The 18,565-nt window shown below is 48.6% G+C and overlaps 6 protein-coding genes across 6 annotated transcripts; 3 read left to right on the forward strand and 3 right to left on the reverse strand.

The window, feature by feature from the left end:
- Positions 1-229: 229 nt before the first annotated feature.
- J7337_006099 (uncharacterized protein) lies at positions 230-1,790 on the forward strand (the record flags this gene model as incomplete). Its single annotated transcript, XM_044823765.1, has 3 exons — positions 230-320; positions 404-1,381; positions 1,414-1,790. 3 exons carry the CDS (start codon positions 230-232, stop codon positions 1,788-1,790), a joined length of 1,446 nt encoding a protein of 481 aa, XP_044682256.1.
- Positions 1,791-3,337: 1,547 nt separating this feature from the next.
- On the forward strand, positions 3,338-5,117 carry J7337_006100 (uncharacterized protein; the record flags this gene model as incomplete). The annotated part of the gene is made up of 3 exons (XM_044823766.1): positions 3,338-3,615; positions 3,667-3,904; positions 3,954-5,117. The coding sequence occupies 3 exons, from the start codon at positions 3,338-3,340 to the stop codon at positions 5,115-5,117; spliced, it is 1,680 nt and encodes a 559-aa protein (XP_044682257.1).
- A 187-nt stretch (positions 5,118-5,304) lies between these two features.
- J7337_006101 (uncharacterized protein) lies at positions 5,305-6,727 on the reverse strand (the record flags this gene model as incomplete). Its single annotated transcript, XM_044823767.1, has 2 exons — positions 5,305-6,521; positions 6,613-6,727. 2 exons carry the CDS (start codon positions 6,725-6,727, stop codon positions 5,305-5,307), a joined length of 1,332 nt encoding a protein of 443 aa, XP_044682258.1.
- Positions 6,728-6,776: 49 nt separating this feature from the next.
- Positions 6,777-8,228, forward strand: J7337_006102 (uncharacterized protein; the record flags this gene model as incomplete). Its single annotated transcript, XM_044823768.1, has 2 exons — positions 6,777-7,027; positions 7,124-8,228. 2 exons carry the CDS (start codon positions 6,777-6,779, stop codon positions 8,226-8,228), a joined length of 1,356 nt encoding a protein of 451 aa, XP_044682259.1.
- A 7,872-nt stretch (positions 8,229-16,100) lies between these two features.
- On the reverse strand, positions 16,101-16,481 carry J7337_006103 (uncharacterized protein; the record flags this gene model as incomplete). The annotated part of the gene is made up of 2 exons (XM_044823769.1): positions 16,101-16,223; positions 16,245-16,481. 2 exons carry the CDS (start codon positions 16,479-16,481, stop codon positions 16,101-16,103), a joined length of 360 nt encoding a protein of 119 aa, XP_044682260.1.
- Positions 16,482-17,370: 889 nt separating this feature from the next.
- On the reverse strand, positions 17,371-18,234 carry J7337_006104 (uncharacterized protein; the record flags this gene model as incomplete). The annotated part of the gene is given in 3 exon segments (XM_044823770.1): positions 17,371-17,490; positions 17,502-17,765; positions 18,142-18,234. The coding sequence occupies 3 exon segments, from the start codon at positions 18,232-18,234 to the stop codon at positions 17,371-17,373; spliced, it is 477 nt and encodes a 158-aa protein (XP_044682261.1).
- Between the last annotated feature and the right edge of the window lie 331 nt (positions 18,235-18,565).

The raw sequence follows: 18,565 nt of genomic DNA on the forward strand, positions 1-18,565 counted from the left end.
ATTTATTCTATATGTTTTTGGCTTTAATTGCCCAAAATTGCGAGTCCTTCTTCTTATATTCCGCGTCAACTGCAAGACTGTAGGTTAAGTGCTTGCATTCAGCTGGCTTGGCATGGCTTGCGTGGTTGGCTACTGATCCCGACTAACGCCTCGGCATTTCAACGTCCCTCAACAACAACAACGACATATCACGACACGACCAGATGCAACCGCTTTGGCCAGCGCAAAAATGCCTTCAAGCGACATACCCAAGCGCAAAGCCTTTGATGCTCCTGTTTCTCCGCCTCCCCTCAAGCGCAAACTTCAGAGCGGCACAACCAGTGAGTGCGCAATCCCAGAAGCAGCGTTATTTCTATGCGGCAGCATTTTATCATTGGACGGCTAGCTAACACGACCTACCTAGAGACTGCTGTAGCGAACTTCTTTACACCAGCATCGCAGAAACCCAAGGACCCTACTGTTTGGTCTGAGCGAAGTCCCAATGACGATACCCCTGCGACGCTCCTGGTCGGTCGATTCGATGGAGCCAAGGAAGATAGAACAATAAAGAGGAGGAAGATTGCGGCCTTTGATCTAGACTCGACACTCATATCCACCGCCTCAGGCAAGAAGCATGCAAGCAGCGGGACAGACTGGAAATGGTGGGACAACTCGGTCCCCGCGAAACTTCGTGAGCTGTATCAAGATGGATATCGAGTCGTCATCTTGTCGAACCAGGCAGGGTTAACGCTACACTTCGACCCCAAGTCCAAAGCACCAAAAGCCACTGCGCAGAAACGAGTTTCCGAATTTAAACAGAAATGCAGCGCCGTCCTCAATAGTTTGAACCTTCCGACATGCGTCTACGCGGCGACCGAGCATGATATATATCGAAAACCGAGAACAGGCATGTGGAAGGAGCTCTGCGACGACTACGACATCTCGGAATCCGAGATCGATCTGGGGAACAGCGTATTCGTCGGCGATGCAGGGGGTCGCACCGCGACGTTGGGGAAAGGCCCAGACGGCGTAGCGGCCGCAGCCAAAGACTTTAGCTGTTCAGACAGAAACTTTGCGCACAACGTCGGAATACGGTATCAGACGCCGGAGGAGTTCTTTCTCGGGCAGAAGCCTCGGAGTTTCGCTCGTGAATTCGACTTGTCCGAGCATCCCTTCGTCGACGATGCTGAATCGGGGAACTCCGTGGTCACCTTTGACAGGACTAACGACAAGGACATCATCTTGTTCTGTGGGCCACCCGGGGCTGGCAAGTCGACGTTTTACTGGAAATCCCTCAAGCCTCTGGGGTACGAGCGCATCAACCAGGACCAGCTCAAGACGCGCGACAAGTGTGTGCAGGCGGCGAGGGAGCATCTCCAAGCGGGTAAATCAATTGCCATCGGTGCGTTTTTCTCCAAATCCTACTTACCCCAGGACTACCCCATTACCCACCCACACCACCACCACCCCCTCACGCGCTAACGTGGGTTCCTTTTGCAGATAATACCAATGCCGATCCAGAGACCAGGACTGTTTGGGTAGAGCTTGCCAAGAAATTCGGCATCTCTATCCGTTGTGTGTGGTTCAAAACTCCTCTCCAAGTCTGCGAACACAACAATGCTGTGCGGGCGCTAAACACGACGTTGAACCCCGAGTCAAGACAGATCTTACCCAAGATGGCGTTTACAGGTTTCGCGAGCAGGTTTAAACCGCCACAGATGAAGGAGGGTTTCCAGGACATTACGGAGGTGCAGTTCCAGTTCCGTGGTTCACAGGATGAGTACAAGATCTGGGGTCGATACTGGACGTGAGAACACAACCCATGGAGGACAGAAAAGAATTCATTCCCCAATTTATTCACCTTGGCATCATGTCATCTCCGCATCACGCAAATTCTTTATCATCAGCAGCTCCAAATCCTCATGGGGCAGTTGAGGTTCAAATCGCCTCCGCAAAGCCATATTGGGGAAGGCGAAGCGAAAGACGAGACGAGACGAGTTGACACCGCAAGCGAGGACAAAGTTATGGGGTTTTGCTCACCGTATTAGACGGGGCTCCTGGGGTATACAGGCCCTCAGGGGGCAAGAAAACACCGAGCCTTAATGTAAGGTGTCAAAATAAACCTAGCAAAGACTCCCCTAAACTTAGGCTAGATTTACCTGGGTATTTTCATCATTGAGGGTCAAGGCCCTGAGTTTTCTTTCCTCCCCTAGACAGGGAGGTTATCTGGCAGCCTGGAGGTAGTGGGTATCACTCTGGCCATCTAGAATGCAGCGAATGTCATCCTTACTCGATAAATTACTCGACCAACAACCGCCCAACCCACATGGGCGAGTCTGAATAGAGGAATACGCTCCTTGCCAGTGGAGTCCATCGGTCGTAGAAAAAGAACCGGTCCGAATCTTTTACTAAAGACAACCCAAACGAACTGAGATGATCCTTGAGAACCAGGGGAGGAGGGGCCCCGGCCTCTAGCTTTATTTGCTTTAAGCTAAAGTTTACACTTTGTTTGTGTGCTTATTCTGAAGATCTCACTGTGAGATGTCTGGGGTGCAAAAGACCTGCGGGGGAATGCGGAGGGATCGTCTCTGCTTTTTGTCTGTGGGCGTGGCATGATTGCGGAGAGATTCTGGACCTGGCCCATTCTTTAAGCAATGTCGCTAAGAGCTTCCAATGCAACGGCAGTTATTCCAACGAACTGTCACTGTAGTTGAAAAGAAGTCTCTTGGTATTGGGGCATAAGAATTTGTTATTATTCCCGCCTCCAATTGAAGTCCTTTGCCCAGCCGGGACGATTTGCATTGGCAAAGCCTTGGCCCTTGGCGGAAACGTGGTAAACTTGCCGGTAGCGGCTGGGCATCCTACGCCCTACAATACATCACCTCCAAGTTGAAAAAGCCATTGCCGTGATAAATTGATGTCAGACTTTCCCTTTTCTGAACGTGAGGGGGGGAAACTCGGCCAACAGAAGATGGTCGCTAGCGTCATTGCTAACAACCCACATTTCTTCTTCTTTTTTTCCCTGTGAGAGGTTTCCCCACGGCCGCTGTAACGTTCTAGTGCCCCAAACGATGGAGACTCCGCTATTGGATGACATTTTCGAGGACGGTTAGTGAACGGAGCAGATCATCATGTACTTTGTTTGAGGAATGGGGAATTAGTGTTGGGTTCGGTGTAACGAAGTCCGGAGAGAAGAGCGGGGGATGAACCAGATCATCTCGTGGGGAAACGGGTATTACAATTTTGTATAAAAGGATCCCCAGATTCCTCTTGTATCTCTCCCTTTTCTTACACCAGGCATTTTCTGTCCATCTTTTTCTTTATTACCCTTATATCTTCTCACCAAGGGCTTTTCATCATGGCAGGAGGCGTCAAGAAACCCGTCAACATCTTCAAGCTGAAGGACCTGGGTGAGCCAGCGGGCGCTTTCAACTGGCGTCTTTGGTTCGCCGTTGTGTCGTTTGCTCTGCTCGGTGCGGCGCGAGGTATTGACGAGGGTCTCATTTCTGGCTCGTTCAACAGCAAGGACTTCCAGGAGACTATTCACTATGATTCTTACTCTTCTGTTCAGCAGGCTAATATCAAGGCCAATGTCTCTGCTATGGTTCAAATCGGTTCTGTCGGTGGTGCTCTGATGTAAGTTACACTCTCTGCTAACGATGGGGAAGTCGGGGCTGACTTGTGTAGTGCTTTCATGATCTGTGATCGTATTGGTCGTATCTGGGCTACTCGTGTGCTTTGCACCCTTTGGGCTGTTGGTATTGTCATCTTCATGATTGGTGGTGTCAACGGAAACCTTGGTGCTATCTATGCTGGTCGCTTCATCTGTGGTCTTGGTGTCGGTCAGACTCCTGTCGTTGGACCCGTCTACATTGCTGAGATTGCCCCGGCTGCTGTTCGAGGTCTCTGCTCCTGCATGTTCACTGTAAGTCTACTCCCCTCACTTCTCACATATACATCATCTAATAGTTCAGGGTGCTGTTTACATCGGTATCGTTCTCGCTTACTTCACAAACTACGGCTGCCATCTCAACCTCCCCGACGACTCTCACAACCAATGGCTCGTCCCCACCAGTCTTCACATCATGATGTCCGGCATCATCTTCATCCTCAGCTTCTTCCAATCCGAGTCTCCCCGGTATCTCGTCAAGGAAGGCCGCCCCGACGAAGCCGCCCGTGTGCTGGGCCGTCTCCGACAGCAGCCCGCTGACGGAGAATACATTGTTCACCAGATCACTGAGATCCAGGCTGCTCTTGACCACGAGCTCGAGGCCACCAAGGGTGTTGGCTTCCTCGGCAAGGTTAAGGAGCTTATCCTTGTCCCCAGCAACTTGTACCGTCTCTACATGTCCTCTATGGTTCAGTTCCTCTCTCAGTGGTCCGGCGCTGGTTCCATCACCCTCTATGCTCCCGATCTGTTTAAGATCATGGGCATTGTCGGAAAGCAGGAGGGTCTTCTCGTCACCGCTGTCTTTGGTATCGTCAAGCTCATTGCCGCTGTTATCTGCGCTCTCTTCCTCGTCGATGTCATCGGCCGAAAGCGCGCTCTTCTCATCGGTATCACTCTTCAGACCATTGCCATGATCTACGTCGCTGCTTTCCTCACCAATATCCCCCAGCTCGGTGTCGTCGAGGACTTTGTTCTCCCCGAGAGCGACAAGGGTGCTTCTCGCGGCGCCATCGCCATGATCTACGTCTCTGGTTTCGGTTGGGCTCTCGGCTGGAACTCTATGCAGTACCTCCTGACTGCCGAGCTGTTCCCTCTGCGCATTCGTGCCCTCGCTACATCATGGGCTATGACTCTCCACTTCGCCAACCAGTACGGAAACTCCCGCGCTGTGCCTAACATGCTTCTGTCTGTTTCTGAGGGCGGTATCTCCCCCAAGGGAACCTTCTGGTGCTTTGCCGCTGTTACTTTCGTCGGTGGTGTCTGGGTCTGGTTCTCCGTTCCTGAGACCAGTGGACGAAGCCTCGAGAGCATGGATGAGCTCTTTGAGCTTCCCTGGTACAAGATCGGTCTTCACGGTAACAAGAACGCCGAGGAGCTTGACCAGGCTCGTGATGAGAAGCAGCGATATGCTGAGGAGAGCCACGCCACTGGCATTGAGCTTGAGCACCAGCGAAAGCAGGAAGCTTAAATGAATTGGACAGGAAATATGAAATGGTTTAGCTGTGTCATAAATGGCACTTATATATAGTCATGAAATCTATGAAGCATTTTGAGTATCGTGTTACTCACTCTTACATCTTGAATCCTTTCTTGCCTTACAGTGACATTCATCATTGGTTGCATCAACCATTCGTCCCATCGACCTCTTTCTTCCTTCATCCAAAGTTGATGATCTGTGTCCCACCACTTGATGTAAAACCGGTAACAATATTGCACTTTGACACATCAGCATGAAACACTGGTGCATCGCTAACCACCCGACCTTCATCACCCTGCCCATCTGTCTTGGGATACTCTTCAATGAGTGCTTTTGACACTGCGGCAGCCGTCGCTGCAGCAAAGTTCTGCCATTCCTTGTTCTTGTGGCTGTCCGCGTAGTTGCAGACGCCTTTGACAACGATACAGGGAAATTCATCCCAAAGGCCAGCGCCTCCAGTCTCGAACGCGATGAGATCATGTGCTTGTGCAAGTCTGTCGCGCTCTTCGCCTGAATTGAAGACGATATCTCCAGAGCCCAGATGCCCGACGAATATGTATGGGGCTTGAGCTTCATCGATACCCCCAGCTCTTTCTAAATTGCAACGAGCATCAAGCCGATGTCTCTGAACCAATTCTCTATCATCGCATCCCATTTCACTGCATGGAAGCTCGCGACTCCTATCGCAAACTTCGGCAGTGCCCTCTACACACTCTTCGCAGCCTAAATGGTGTCTGTGGACATATGTTGGAGGGAATAGACGGTCGCTGTCTGCTCCGGGGTACCGGTAATCTGCACCTCGGAGTGTTTCTTTGGCGCGTTTTTGAAGCTCCTTCAAGTGAACCAATGCCCTGTCTTCCACTTCGGTACGGATTCTGTTTGTTTGAAGCTGAGCGACAAAATTGCGTATGTTCTTTGCTGGCCTTCCCAAGCAATCATCAAGCTTGTTCTTAACCTCAAACTTGTCCGGATATTGCCTCCCAAAATCATGTTGGACAAGAGCCTTGCTGATTACTACGTCACCTAGAAGCAGCTCTTCGCCAGCATGCGGACCAGGAACACCGCCACATATACCAGTAACCAACACGAGCTCGAGCCTTGGGTAACTGGCACGAAGACTGGCGACCGCAGCTGCAGAATTGACTTTTCCGTCTAGTGAGAGAAGGGCGATGACCACAGAGTGGTCTCCAATACGGCCGATCGAGTAAATATTGGGGTCCCTCCTTGATCTGCCAGAACTGCTTGCATCCCAGAACTCATCAACGATATGGCTCGCGGTGTTATAATGGGATGGCCGGGCACAGACTATGCCAATGTTGAAGCCATCGCGGCTTTTCGGTGGACCGAACATTGGTTCCCACAACCATAGATTTGCAGGAAGAACAAGATTTGATTCTATTTTGAGTGGTAAAAGAAGCGGCAAGCGCCCGGAAAATGGCCAAGAAAACGAAGCATCATGGTGTTTCATCAGGCTCAATTTACGGACCCTGACCAGGGCCTCGGGCGGCAAGTCGATCGCGTCGATTGGCCACAACCTGATCTGATTTGCCTGGGGAGAACAGGACATTCAACACGTTAATTGATTCATATTGCGATGCCATGTAGAGAAAACATCTTTTTCAGTTCAGACAGTATATCATATTAGCTACAATGGCTGGCCCGAGATTCAATGATCCTGTCTATGGCAGCAGCGTTGTGACAGGGATCAGTGCAACAGGCAACGCTCACCAAACCTTCAACTTCAATCAACATCTTGAATCGAGACCGTTCATTCTGTTTCCTTATGAAAAAAACGAAGATTATGTTCCCCGACCTGAGATATCATCCAAACTTGAGGAATTTCTGCCAAAGAATTCCGACGATTTTCGAAGCGCCGCTCTTTGGGGTCTTGGAGGATCTGGGTAAGCCTACTAAGACCACTGAGCACTATCGCAAGTATGTCACTTACATTGAATGACCAGAAAGACACAAATCGCTCTAGATTTTGCTTACAGCAGATACGGAAAAAGGCAATGCTCCGTCTTTTGGGTTCATGCGGACAACGAGGCGACTTTTGCACGAGACTATGGCTCAGTCGCGAGCGTGCTGGGGACGAGCACTCAAGGCTCTGAGCATGAACTTCTACAAAACGTTCGGCATAAGATTGAGTCATTGCCTAGATGGCTACTTATAATCGACAATGCCGACGACTTATCCCTCTTTGGCGTCGGTTCAACAGTAAGAAACACCAGAAGGATCATGCATTACATCCCCAAAGGCCCAAATGGCACTATCTTATGGATCAGCCGCGATGAAGCAATTGTTGGGAGTCTCGTCGGCGCACGGAGAGGTATCGCTGTCCCGAGGATGACTTCAGATGAAAGCAAGGCATTACTCGAGTTGACAATGCCCCAGACAATAAGCGACGACGAGCTAGATGATGCTGTTTTGTTACTTGAAGAGATGCAGTTCCTGCCGCTCGCTATTTCCCAAGCTGGGGCATACATGCGAAGAACAGAGACGTCCGTCAGCCAGTATCTCAACAACTTCAAAGAAGACACAACGCGTCGGTGCATGCTCAAAGAACCCGAGTTCGACAGATACAGGTTACACAACGGTTCAAACAGCATTCTTGAGACTTGGAAGCCTTCGATTCGTCGCCTTCACCAAGAGAACGAGTTGGCATACAAGATTCTGCACATCCTAGCCTACGTGGATAACCAGACCATCACTGAGCAGGTACTGGACGCAGCCGCCGCGTATCGAGAAACAAAACCGACGGAAGTCATATCTGAGAGTAAGAAGAGAGAAGCGATATGCCGACTCAAGAACTTCTCTTTCCTAATAGAGCACCACCTTGGCGATAATGAACGGACTTATGAGATACAAAAGCTCGTTCAAGATGTCATACGGCACAATCTACGAAACGCAAGCATATTGGACGGACACGCGAACAACACGAAGAAAGACTCCCATTGTTTAGGAGCGTGTATCAAGAGACGTTTTGGGAATAATGGAAGCAGCAAAGCAGTTAGGAGGCAGGGAGAGGAGTACTTTGCCAGTGCAGCAGCAGCTGTTGTTGCAAGCGCTTATCAATACCAGACTCGTCTCAAACCGGCGTAAAGACTGAGCTAATAGGGAGAGATTGCCTTTGTGACGATGTATCAATGAGATGGGCTGGATAGTAGAAGCATATAATGCAGTCTAGGGGAGGAAAGAAAACTGGGGACCTTAACCCTAAGTGATGAAAATACCCAGGTAAATTTGGTCATGTCTGGGATACTAAGAGGAAGCTTCTTGTTGTTAGCATTGAGATATATCATCTTCACATTGGTCAAGGCAAGCATGTTAGACGCAACAAGGTCTAATTATTATTTTTACTTGAGCTACTTATGGTAATCTAAAGCTATTGTAGAGTACAACATGAGGAAATACCATTTCGTGCGAGTGTATGAACACTTGCGAAGGATCTTGGCCCAGTCTTTTGATGTATTGGCCCACCCGCTGACAGCAGCCTCTCTATCACAACTGTTTATTCTTTCCAACTCGTAGTTTTCATCATAATATGACGTGTCTATCTTCGCAAGGTCTGACAGACTTGGGCATTAGTACACGCGGTGCTTGATATGAAACGGATATACTCACGCATAGGAGGAAGGCCCTCGCATCCTATCGCGCACAGCTTTCCACCAACTCTATCAATCCAGTAGTCATCCCAATCAGTCTGTCCCATTTGGTCCAAAGTATTCCGTGATACTCTTGTGATTGACTGCTGGCGTAGAACTTAACCAATCACTCTCTGGCGCCTAGTATGCTGGGCGAGAAGCAGAAGCCAGTCTCCCACTGGCTAGCATCAATAAACCGCTCTTTGTGGCCAACTTTGCTGTTCGGTAGTCACCGGCCTGGTTATATATATGTCTCTCCCTTACGTTATAACACTGTCTGACGATTCGTGCTTTGATGTTGTATATCAATCATTTCGACATGCAGTCCTCAGAGGAGAGGATTCGCCCAGGTAGCTTCTTCCACCTGGAGTTGAGATCGGATCTTGTTGCGAGAGCATGTGAATAATTAATATGGCTTTAATAGATTTAATTAGTTGAAAACTAAGAATCCATTGAGGTCCGAACGTCTTGGTGGGTGGAAAGGCCAGAAACATGCTTGCATAGTCCTGAGACTAGGGCTTAGTAAGTTCAGGGCCGTTCGCCCAGACACGGCACCAGAGCTCCTTCTCTTGAGTTGTTGAACTTCCTGTAAGCTCATGTATGGAGAGGTGGGTGACCAAAGCCTCCCTAGGACGTTTACATGGCTACGCATACCAGCTTTAGATGGGAAGATTGGTCGAATTCTACGACAAGGTAGGTAAAGCCTCTCCAGTCTTCAACCTTTGGAAATTTGGCCTGGACCACTGCTAGGACTGGAAGATGAATGTAGAAAAGACTCCTGCGCGTAAACTTTACTGTGGTGGTAAAGTGTATGATATTGGTCACTTATGGCGGCCACCATGGAGGTCTGGTCCGATGCCGAAAAATGAGCTGCCGCCTGTGGGCTCGCCTCATATTCTAAGGTACTTGGGTGCTCTTGACTTTATATATAACAAGTGACTTTTCCCAATCAAACCCCATAGTATCGTGACTATTTGGTAGTTGGGTCATTGGTAAGTCAATGCTGTGCTCGTATATCACGCCCAGAGGAAGGCCTCTTTCACTGCTTCATTCAAGACTTTCAGACGCTGATCTGGACAAATACACTGATGGTGACGGTACGAAATGTTGCCATGGCTTTGGGGTCAGTCAAAGTTGCCTAGAGTTATGGAAAACAATGACGGTTTTGAGGCTTGTTTTCGTCAAAGGTTCCACGTTCCTGATCTTAGCCTCGCCTTGTTCCGAAACAGGTGGGTTCGTAGGCCTGACTCGATGGCCTTACAGGCGAGAGAACTGTTCTGAAGATTCCGAAAGTCGAGGTGACCCCCGATTTCTCCCAGGGCTTCCATGGGAAGAGAGGTGAGTGACGGCATGACTGCTTAACTTGAGCGTGAAAGAAGGACAAAAAGGGTGTTAGACGTAATGGCCAGTTTCGGCCATGTTGATTGGACGCACTCCATCAATCCAGCGCAAACATCAACAATTCTGAAGGGATAGGCTTGTCGCTGCTAGGATCTTCTAGGATCGAGGGTTAGCGACGATGCACATGTCATTCTTAAGGACCTCTCTTACATGCATAGCACACACTCATACATCTTCCTCATTGGTGAGCTGCAAGGTCATGGATAAATTCCAAAACTCCAGTTCCTCGAAACAGTGAAAGGCATGTTATATATAGTATTTTATCTTCTCACGTGCCAATGCGAGGTTCAAGGAATTGAATTGCGAACTTTTCAACTGCGCCCAGGTGTTCTACGCTCGGATAGATGCGTTGTACCAAGGAATTGAAACACCTCTCCTGACTTCGACCGCGGTTGGAAATCCAGGAGGCGGTATCTTCCGGTTGGAACACGAAAACAAACAACGTGAAATTGTTGGCGGTTCTGTGTGAAGTTGAAAAGAGCAGACAATACTCCCACCACGAAGCGAAGAGCCATATATTGACCGCCACTTTCTAGTCGTTGCGGTAGTGTTTTCAATTTTTGTGACATGGTATATAGTAGTCGAAATATCCTCAAAATCTGTCGCCCATTCGCTTTCTAGCCAGACAAGCCCAGAAATCTTTCGAGTGAAACTGTAATGGTCGACAATGATTTCCGGCGTAGTATGTTCGCCGGTAGATCGACTCGTCTGAACACTGTAATAATGCGTTTCTTACAGATCGGAGTGTTGTGGAGATGAAACAGAGTTTAAGACGAAATCTGAAGTAAGGGGAAGAAAAGCAGAATACGGGGGACGGCCCAGCAAGAGAAAACAGAATTTTGATCACACCTAGAAAATGATTCCCTTTGAAAGTCGACCATTTCTGTGTGAGTTCAGCTGAAGCTACAGGAGCGTGATTATCCCGAAGATAGAGCCTAGGGCGCTTAGGACCAATGGGAGAAGTGACATCCTCAAACTCAAGAGCAAGAGCGTATCGTACGTGTCCGAGACGCCTCCGTTCTGAGCATTGTGGTCGGCGAAGAATGCTCCTCCAACTTCTACATGGGATGTCCAGAAACTCTTTCTATAGTATACAAGTTACAGCTGACCCGCTGCCTTTCGGTCTTGTGGGGTGGCTCTGGATCAGACTAAGAAGTCATAGCCCCCATCTTATCTTGAGTCAAGAAGATGAGAAGTCGACACTTTAGTGATGAGATAGAGTTGATGTGTTGCGAAATGGGAGACAGGTTGTTAGAAGTGGTTGGGTATTGGGAAGTGAGAGATGGAAGATTGGTGTGAGAGGAAGAGTTCAACTTGTAGTCTACAGCATCTTCTATAGAGCTAGACACATCGAGTTCCTCGCCCAGAACCGGCCGTAGGGTGCTGCCAACACATATGTGGCAGGAAAGAATTCCGAAAGACGCTCACGCCCCGGGCAGGCCGTCCCAGGAGTTGGACAAGATGGGTTATCCCCCAGATTATTCTTTATTCTATGGATGAGCGTAAGATTAATTTGGTGGTAGATGTCGTCCGCCATTCTATAACATTCCTTCTGTTCTTTAGCTAGGTGGCGAATCCGTTTTCGGATCTCTTCCGTGATTAGCTGAGTTGTCATTTCCCGGCTTCGAAGACTTGATGCCGGGCTTTCCTGTTTCGAAAGGCAAGGATGCCCTCACCGTGAGTTTTGGTCAGAATACACCACTGCTTGCCCTTGTGGTGCAGTGTTTCAATGTTATCGCTTGCCCAAGGGTCCTTGGCAAATATGGCGAAACCCATAGCTGCTTCAATTGCCTCGGTCTTTATGTATGAGCGAATACTTGAGGTGTCATAAAGGGAGTAATGGGGGTACAATTTGCATGCCTCAGCCAAGGTAGCAGTTTTCCTGGTTTCAACAATGAATCCGGGCGCGTAGATGAAAAGGTTTGTTTCCCAACCCACTGGTTGTCTCTGGTAGCTTCTATCCCGCCAATATTAGAATAAATCCTTGATTTAGTGAGTTACATTAACCATTTGGAGTGACTCACGTATGTATCCTAAACAAGAAATTATGAAAAACCCGAATATGGTCTTACTTTATAAGATCCAAGTTAGACGCCCACAGCATATTGGCTGCCGAAAATTTGGTTCTCATTCTCCTTCTGTCCATAGCTTCTGCTTTTGCATCTCTAACATAGGGCTTCGTTATCCTGACTACCTCGCTTGATTTGGAAGCTTGCTTTCGCTGGTCATCCCCTTGACATAGGGGCAATGTGGTCGAGCTCTTGTTTCAGGCTATCAACGTCAGGGATGCCATAAAGGTGTGGTGAGCTTCAGGCGACTTCAAGTGGTGCATTATGCCTCAGTTATGGCTTCACTCAAGTCATCATATTTGAACTACAGTGAGGCCCTCAGGGAGCCATGTTCTGTTCGGTTAACCATGCTGGCCTCTGTAAGTCATCCTTTTATGAATCAATCCAGGATCTAAGTTGAGAGGGACGATATCTCCCCAAGCATTTAATCGTCTTGGGTAGCGCATATATTTCGAAAGGTGCCTCAACACCTCCAGATTCCTGAAGGCTTGAACAGTTGGTTAAAAGCGGTGGAACTCGGCCTTACCCGGGTTTCTAAATAGATGATATAATATGTATTTATATGAAGAGACCTTGCCCCTGAAACCTTTGTCCAGGTTCTTGGCTATCGCCGGCTGACTCAAACAGCGTAGAACAGGCCTTTAGTCGAAGCTGAGTATAGAAGGCTGCCCCACAGCAATTTAGACATTGCTTGAAGGGCTGGGATATTCCGCTTCAAGCACAGCCTTGTGTCGGATGATTACCCAGGGCGTAAGCACGCCTATAAAATGGGGTTGCACGATTTGCAGGCGTATAGGACTTGGATGTAGCGCTGACGGAAAGGGTCCATATTTTAGTAGAAGTCGTTGATCGCTTGGAACTGAGGCCTTGCGTTTCAGCGATCCTGTCTTCCATCGAGTGTACTGCTCCTGAGGCGGGGAAGCTTTTTTGCTTGGGGTCAGGGTAAGTTTATAGATCTGCCTAGACTGTGCAGAAAGCGCTATATATTATCGGAGGGTCGAGTTGTATGATAGTTCCGCTTGGAGTGCAGTGGAAGACTCGTGTTGCAGTGACCAGTCAAGTCATCAACATCCAGTACCATCGTGAACTTAACTTTCCCACCACCCACTGAAATGGCCGTGATGTAGTGAATCGCTTCAACTACTTGCTTGAAATCCTTGGACACAAGCTTGAGGTTTCGTACGGCGATATGGTAGTAGGAAGGATTGTTAGCCTTACATAGAGCCTTCTTGTGCTTTAGGTGCCTCCGTCTTCGCGGCCTCAAGCTGTTTCTCAAGTTCGTCTTTTAGCTCAAGCTATCTAGTCAGCTCGTATTCAGCGAAGCACCAGAAGTCAAAGTACTTTTGGAGCCGCTCCTCAGCCAGAGCGAGCTTCTTCTTCAACTCCTCATTGTCACTGCGTACTTTCTAGTGGTCATGCATCCAATCCTAAGACAAAATCAGGACGCAAACACAGTGGTTGGTTCGAAAACACCCTTTTTGCTCGGGGCTATACATTCGAGATAGATGTGCCCTGCGATACGGAACGCACTGCACTGCGGCAGGTGGATAAGTCGTCACCTCCTCGGCATTAGGGGCATTGTCGCGGAGCTAGACGTGACCAAGGGATTGTCTAATACGGACACAGACCAACCGGGAGCCTGAAAGTCTTTGTTTGCAGAGATGTCCCTTACCTTAACCCTAACCCATAAGTTTTGCCAGTACCCATGTTGTTAGCGAATACGGTATGAGCGCCGGCTGACTTAGCTCGTTGAACCATATTGACTGTATGTATAAAGACAAGTTAGCAGATATATTATATAAAATAAATAGCAGGAAGTGAATCGGGCGAGATCTAGAGAGGAGGTAGGAAGAGAATTAGGAGGGATTTAGATTATGCTAAGTAGACTTACCTAGAACTTTATACGGTTTAAATGGCTTAGTGTCTGGATCTTAATAGGGGAGGCGGATATCGGGGTAATGTGAGAGGCTAAATTTGTTATAAATTTAGCTAAGATCTTTTTAGGCTTTAGGCTGAGAGATGATATGAACATTTCTATGGTATAAGCCTGAGAAGACTCTGGTTGATCTTCTTGATTTTACTAGGGAACTTGTTTATATAGTTTATGATAGCGTCTGAAGAGGACTGGCTATTGAGGAACTGTTGGAGGTTATCCCTGTTGATTAGGGAGGTGAGATATGTGAGGGCCTTTCGAACTTTGTTGACGGCTTCCTCGGGGTTCTCAGTGAGACAGGGAGATGATTACAGTTGATCCCAGGTGGGGAAGACATCCTGTGCTGTGCTTTGCTTTGAGATTAGAGAAGGAACGGTAAAAAGTTGAGAGGGACTGACTTGACTAATAAGGAGGGCTTGACTGCTATGGGTTCTTGAATCACGCTCTGGTTTATGGCCGTTCTGTGTGTGTCATGGCTTTCAGAACTACCATATTCAACAGTACACGCGTTGCTCGATGTGAAACGTATATATAGGGGCGAGATTCCTGTCACAATCACGACCAGCACCACAGCCAGGGATGTTATAGTATATGAAGAAGATCGGCACTTCGTCTCTAACGAAGTGAGGTTTGAATGTGAAAGATTGTTGAGTGTGGATGATGGAGAGAAAAGGTGGAAAATTGGTTGAGGGCTGTGGGGTCTGAGTATTTGGCCATTCTTGTTTGTAAGCATGCGGAATCTGTGGTGTATCGGGTGATCATAGTTGTTCTATCCATTGTTCTCTACATCTCTTGCTTTAGTCAATTCAGTCTCTTCCTTGTTCAGCCTCGCAAAATACTCATATATAGAAGATCAATGGTATAATAACAGGCAAAACCTATTTGTAAAACCAGACGAGACGCGACGCAAAATTAACAGCACATACGATATAGTTAGATCTTGTTCAATGGATAAGAAACTTGTAAGGGAGGACGAGAGAGATGTCGAGAGAGGGGCAATGTATGGCAGGGGAAGGCTGTTATGTCTCGACACCCATCACTGCTTCTTCCTGAACAGGCTTAGGTGTAATATGGAGGATGTTTATGAATGATACTATTGTCAGAATCTCGGGTCAATTGGCTCAAGGTACCAGTGGTGATTGAACCATCATATGACAGTATTGTAGGACGCCACCCAGCAGCTTCCACATCGCTCTTGTGGTCGAAAGCCCATTGATAGAAGCCATATCGGTCGTTACTCAGTCCAATTCTGCGGAATGACGCAAAACTTGTGTAAATGGTGCTATATTATTTCCCAGTCGTCCTTCTTAGTGCTCTTATCATCGGTGTTGGAAGCCTTGTAATGTTAAATTGGTATCGGAATAAAAGAGCTCACTCGAAGTACTTCTGCTGGCTCTCCTCAGCCAGAGCGAGAGCTTTTTCTTGAGCTCTTCGTTCTCAATGGCAAGGTGGCCATTGCTCTCGATCAGCTCGTCATTCTGATCATTGACATAAGTACGCGAAAAGCTGGTGGATTTGGCTCGTCGACTGGGTCGACAGGCATTCGGTCTGGCTTCTCATCCTGAGGGTGAGTTATCGAATAGCTGACCTCCATGTGCCAAGGCGCGAGGAGACTGGCGGGAAATCTTGCGATGCTCTTGAATCCGAGGACTCTAACATCCTGTAGCTGTTGCGTAGCCTCATCGAGAGGTAGACGCATAAGACTGTTGTTGTTAGGATCATAGAGACTCATTTTGTTGGTATACTGTGAGTGCTATCACTTGATAGTCGTAGCAAAATTGAGTTTGAGTTACGTGACCTATATAGCAGCCTCTGGATTGAGAGGGGGTTGAGCCGGATGCGCTCGCGGGAGCAGCGATGTAAGATGAGGTTTGTAAACCCCCTCAGCCCTTGTTGTGACTTGCATATCGCAACAAGCAATGGATATTTAGTAAATGTACTTATCCAGGGTCGTCTTCCTACCGATAATATGCGCACAGTTCTCAGTGCTAGCCTGGATCTCGCGGAGGAGCCAGCGCAGACCCGGGTTGGTCGCGAACAGGTTATCGTGCTAAGTATAACTGGACTTAACCTTAATACAGAGCATGCAGGCGGAGCGGCCACTGGGGACACAGTCGAGGACACGGCTATAGTTCAGTAGGCGATCGATATATTGCTTGTAAGGGAACAGGATAACTGAGGGAAGCGCAGAGTCTTTATCCTTGGAGTCTCCCTTACAGAGGTAGTGACCTACAGCTCGTGAACCAGGAGGAGGGCGCCAGGGCTCCTCACCATCCCCGTCACCCGGGGGAGCGGCGGCGGCGGCCATGTTTGTGTCGTGTCCAGAAGTGTGTGAGAAACAACATTGATGAAGCCGAGCCAAGGGACATATATCCATCCCATTCCACTGCATTCGGCGAGTGTTCCCAGAGGTGGTAGGCAAAGCCTCGAGCTCCTATGCATGACAAAATAGATCTGGCCTCCAGGTATTTTTTCAATGTCAAGAACTTCTTTATAATATACTGCCACATCTTCAGGATGTCATCGGAGATCTCTGGGGTTGCATTTTTCATGATCAATAGTAGCCGTGTACTCCTGGATCTACCCTGGAAGGTACGTTTGTTGGGTGCGAGTCCAACAAACGTGAGGAGCCAGGTTGCCATATATCTATATTGCTCTTCTTCTTCTGTGGTATTCATAAGGATGACCTCCTGGTGGGTGCCGCATGAAAGACAGAGGCGCTCAGGAGATCGCGCGCCGAATTCGTCAAAGGAGTTCCAGTGATACATGAGGATGGGACCGTCGGGTAACCTCTTTTTGAGTACGGGGAGCGGGTTCTCGGGAACACAGAGGCATTTAACATGCCATTTTTTCGCCTGGAGTGGCAAGTCCCCGACTTTCTGCTGGGTTCAACATGGCCGTCTGGGTGGTCACGGATATCCGCGCGGATCATGGCGGCGAGGCGGACGGAAGCTATGACTATCAGGGTGGTGATTGACTTCCCCAATTGATCTCTAGGGAAGCAGTATTGCCGCTCGACTTTTGCAAAGCCTTGAAGACTTGTTCCTCGTAGCGGATATGGACCAGGCGATGTTGGAGTGCAGGTATCGGAACGGTTGCCGACTATAATATATATCTATTTTCGTGGTTAAGTGCTGTTTTGCATTGCTTCTTATGAGATACCCTTGTAGGACCGATGCCTCTCAGAGGATTGACTATTAAACGGCTGGAGCCACTTGCCCTCCCCCATGCTCCTCCACAAAGCTTTGTGCTTGGATGATCTCCAAGAACATCAAGAGCACGACGGTGTGAACAAACATAACCTTGTTCGATCTCCTCTAGTATTGACCAGCGCAAAGCACCCCATAGTCAGGATGGTGGGCTTCCTGTACGACGGGTGGCCCGGCTCGATGTGCTCGATGGTCAGAGGCGAACCCATCTTCCAGCGGGCGGCGATGTCGCCGATGGTCTCCGGGCTGATCAGATCCTGTCGGCCGGGGTTTCTAAACAGGAAGTTCGCGAGCGCCGAGTAGAAAAGGCCTTCGTCACGGACACGCTTCGAGTCCATGGCGAACCAGGGCCGCCTGCTGAGGGTGTCGAGACAAATAGGGTCCTGAAACAATTGCATTAGCAATTGAAGTTTCTATTGCATATAATTTTAGGTATTTTTGCCAATGTGTCACGATCAGAGATATCTATCCACAAGTGGTTCATTCGCTGCCTTGTAGGTGTTGTTGGTATCGAGCCCAGGGAGTCTCTGCCTCGCACTTGATCAAAATGAATCCGATTGATAGCATATCCGGCGATGATAACCTTCGATACTTCGCGGGTTTCAAGCTGCAGAAAGACGTATGGTTTAAAGACGCATGTCAACAACCTGGAAAATGTCGTGCAAAGGGTCGATGCGGAAGGGGACGCCGCCAAGCCTCTTCAACTAGTCCCCCCAAACTGGACGTACGATCGATAGGGAGGTGACCATTTTTCTCAACAAGCTCGTCATTCTGATCATTTAGGTGCTTGTTCTCTTCCGTCATGGCCTCAATCTTCCCCTTGAGGGCGACATCTTCAAGGAGTTGAGCCATCATGTATTGTTGGGCGAGTTGGTTTTGTGACAACCATATTGCGAAGTTTTCTCCAAGATTTCCTTGCCATCAGCGACGCTCGTAGAGCCCAATCCATCCCACTTATCACTCCCAGGCTTGTCGAGGGAAGCGATAGGTATAGTTGTGCCTGTCTTCTGCTGGCATGACTGTGTTGTATCATGCGGCTACCGCTCGTGGTCTCTCTCCAGAAGCTCAAGATGGATGTATGAGTATAGTATGTATGATCTCAGAGTAGACCTAGATTGGTGTTCTGATCTTCGACTATATCCAGGTGTTTTGGAAGGGGTCGTCTCGGAACTCGACACATGTC

The sequence above is a fragment of the Fusarium musae genome, chromosome 4 (genome assembly GCF_019915245.1).
Source record: "Fusarium musae strain F31 chromosome 4, whole genome shotgun sequence".
NCBI lineage: Eukaryota > Fungi > Ascomycota > Sordariomycetes > Hypocreales > Nectriaceae > Fusarium > Fusarium musae.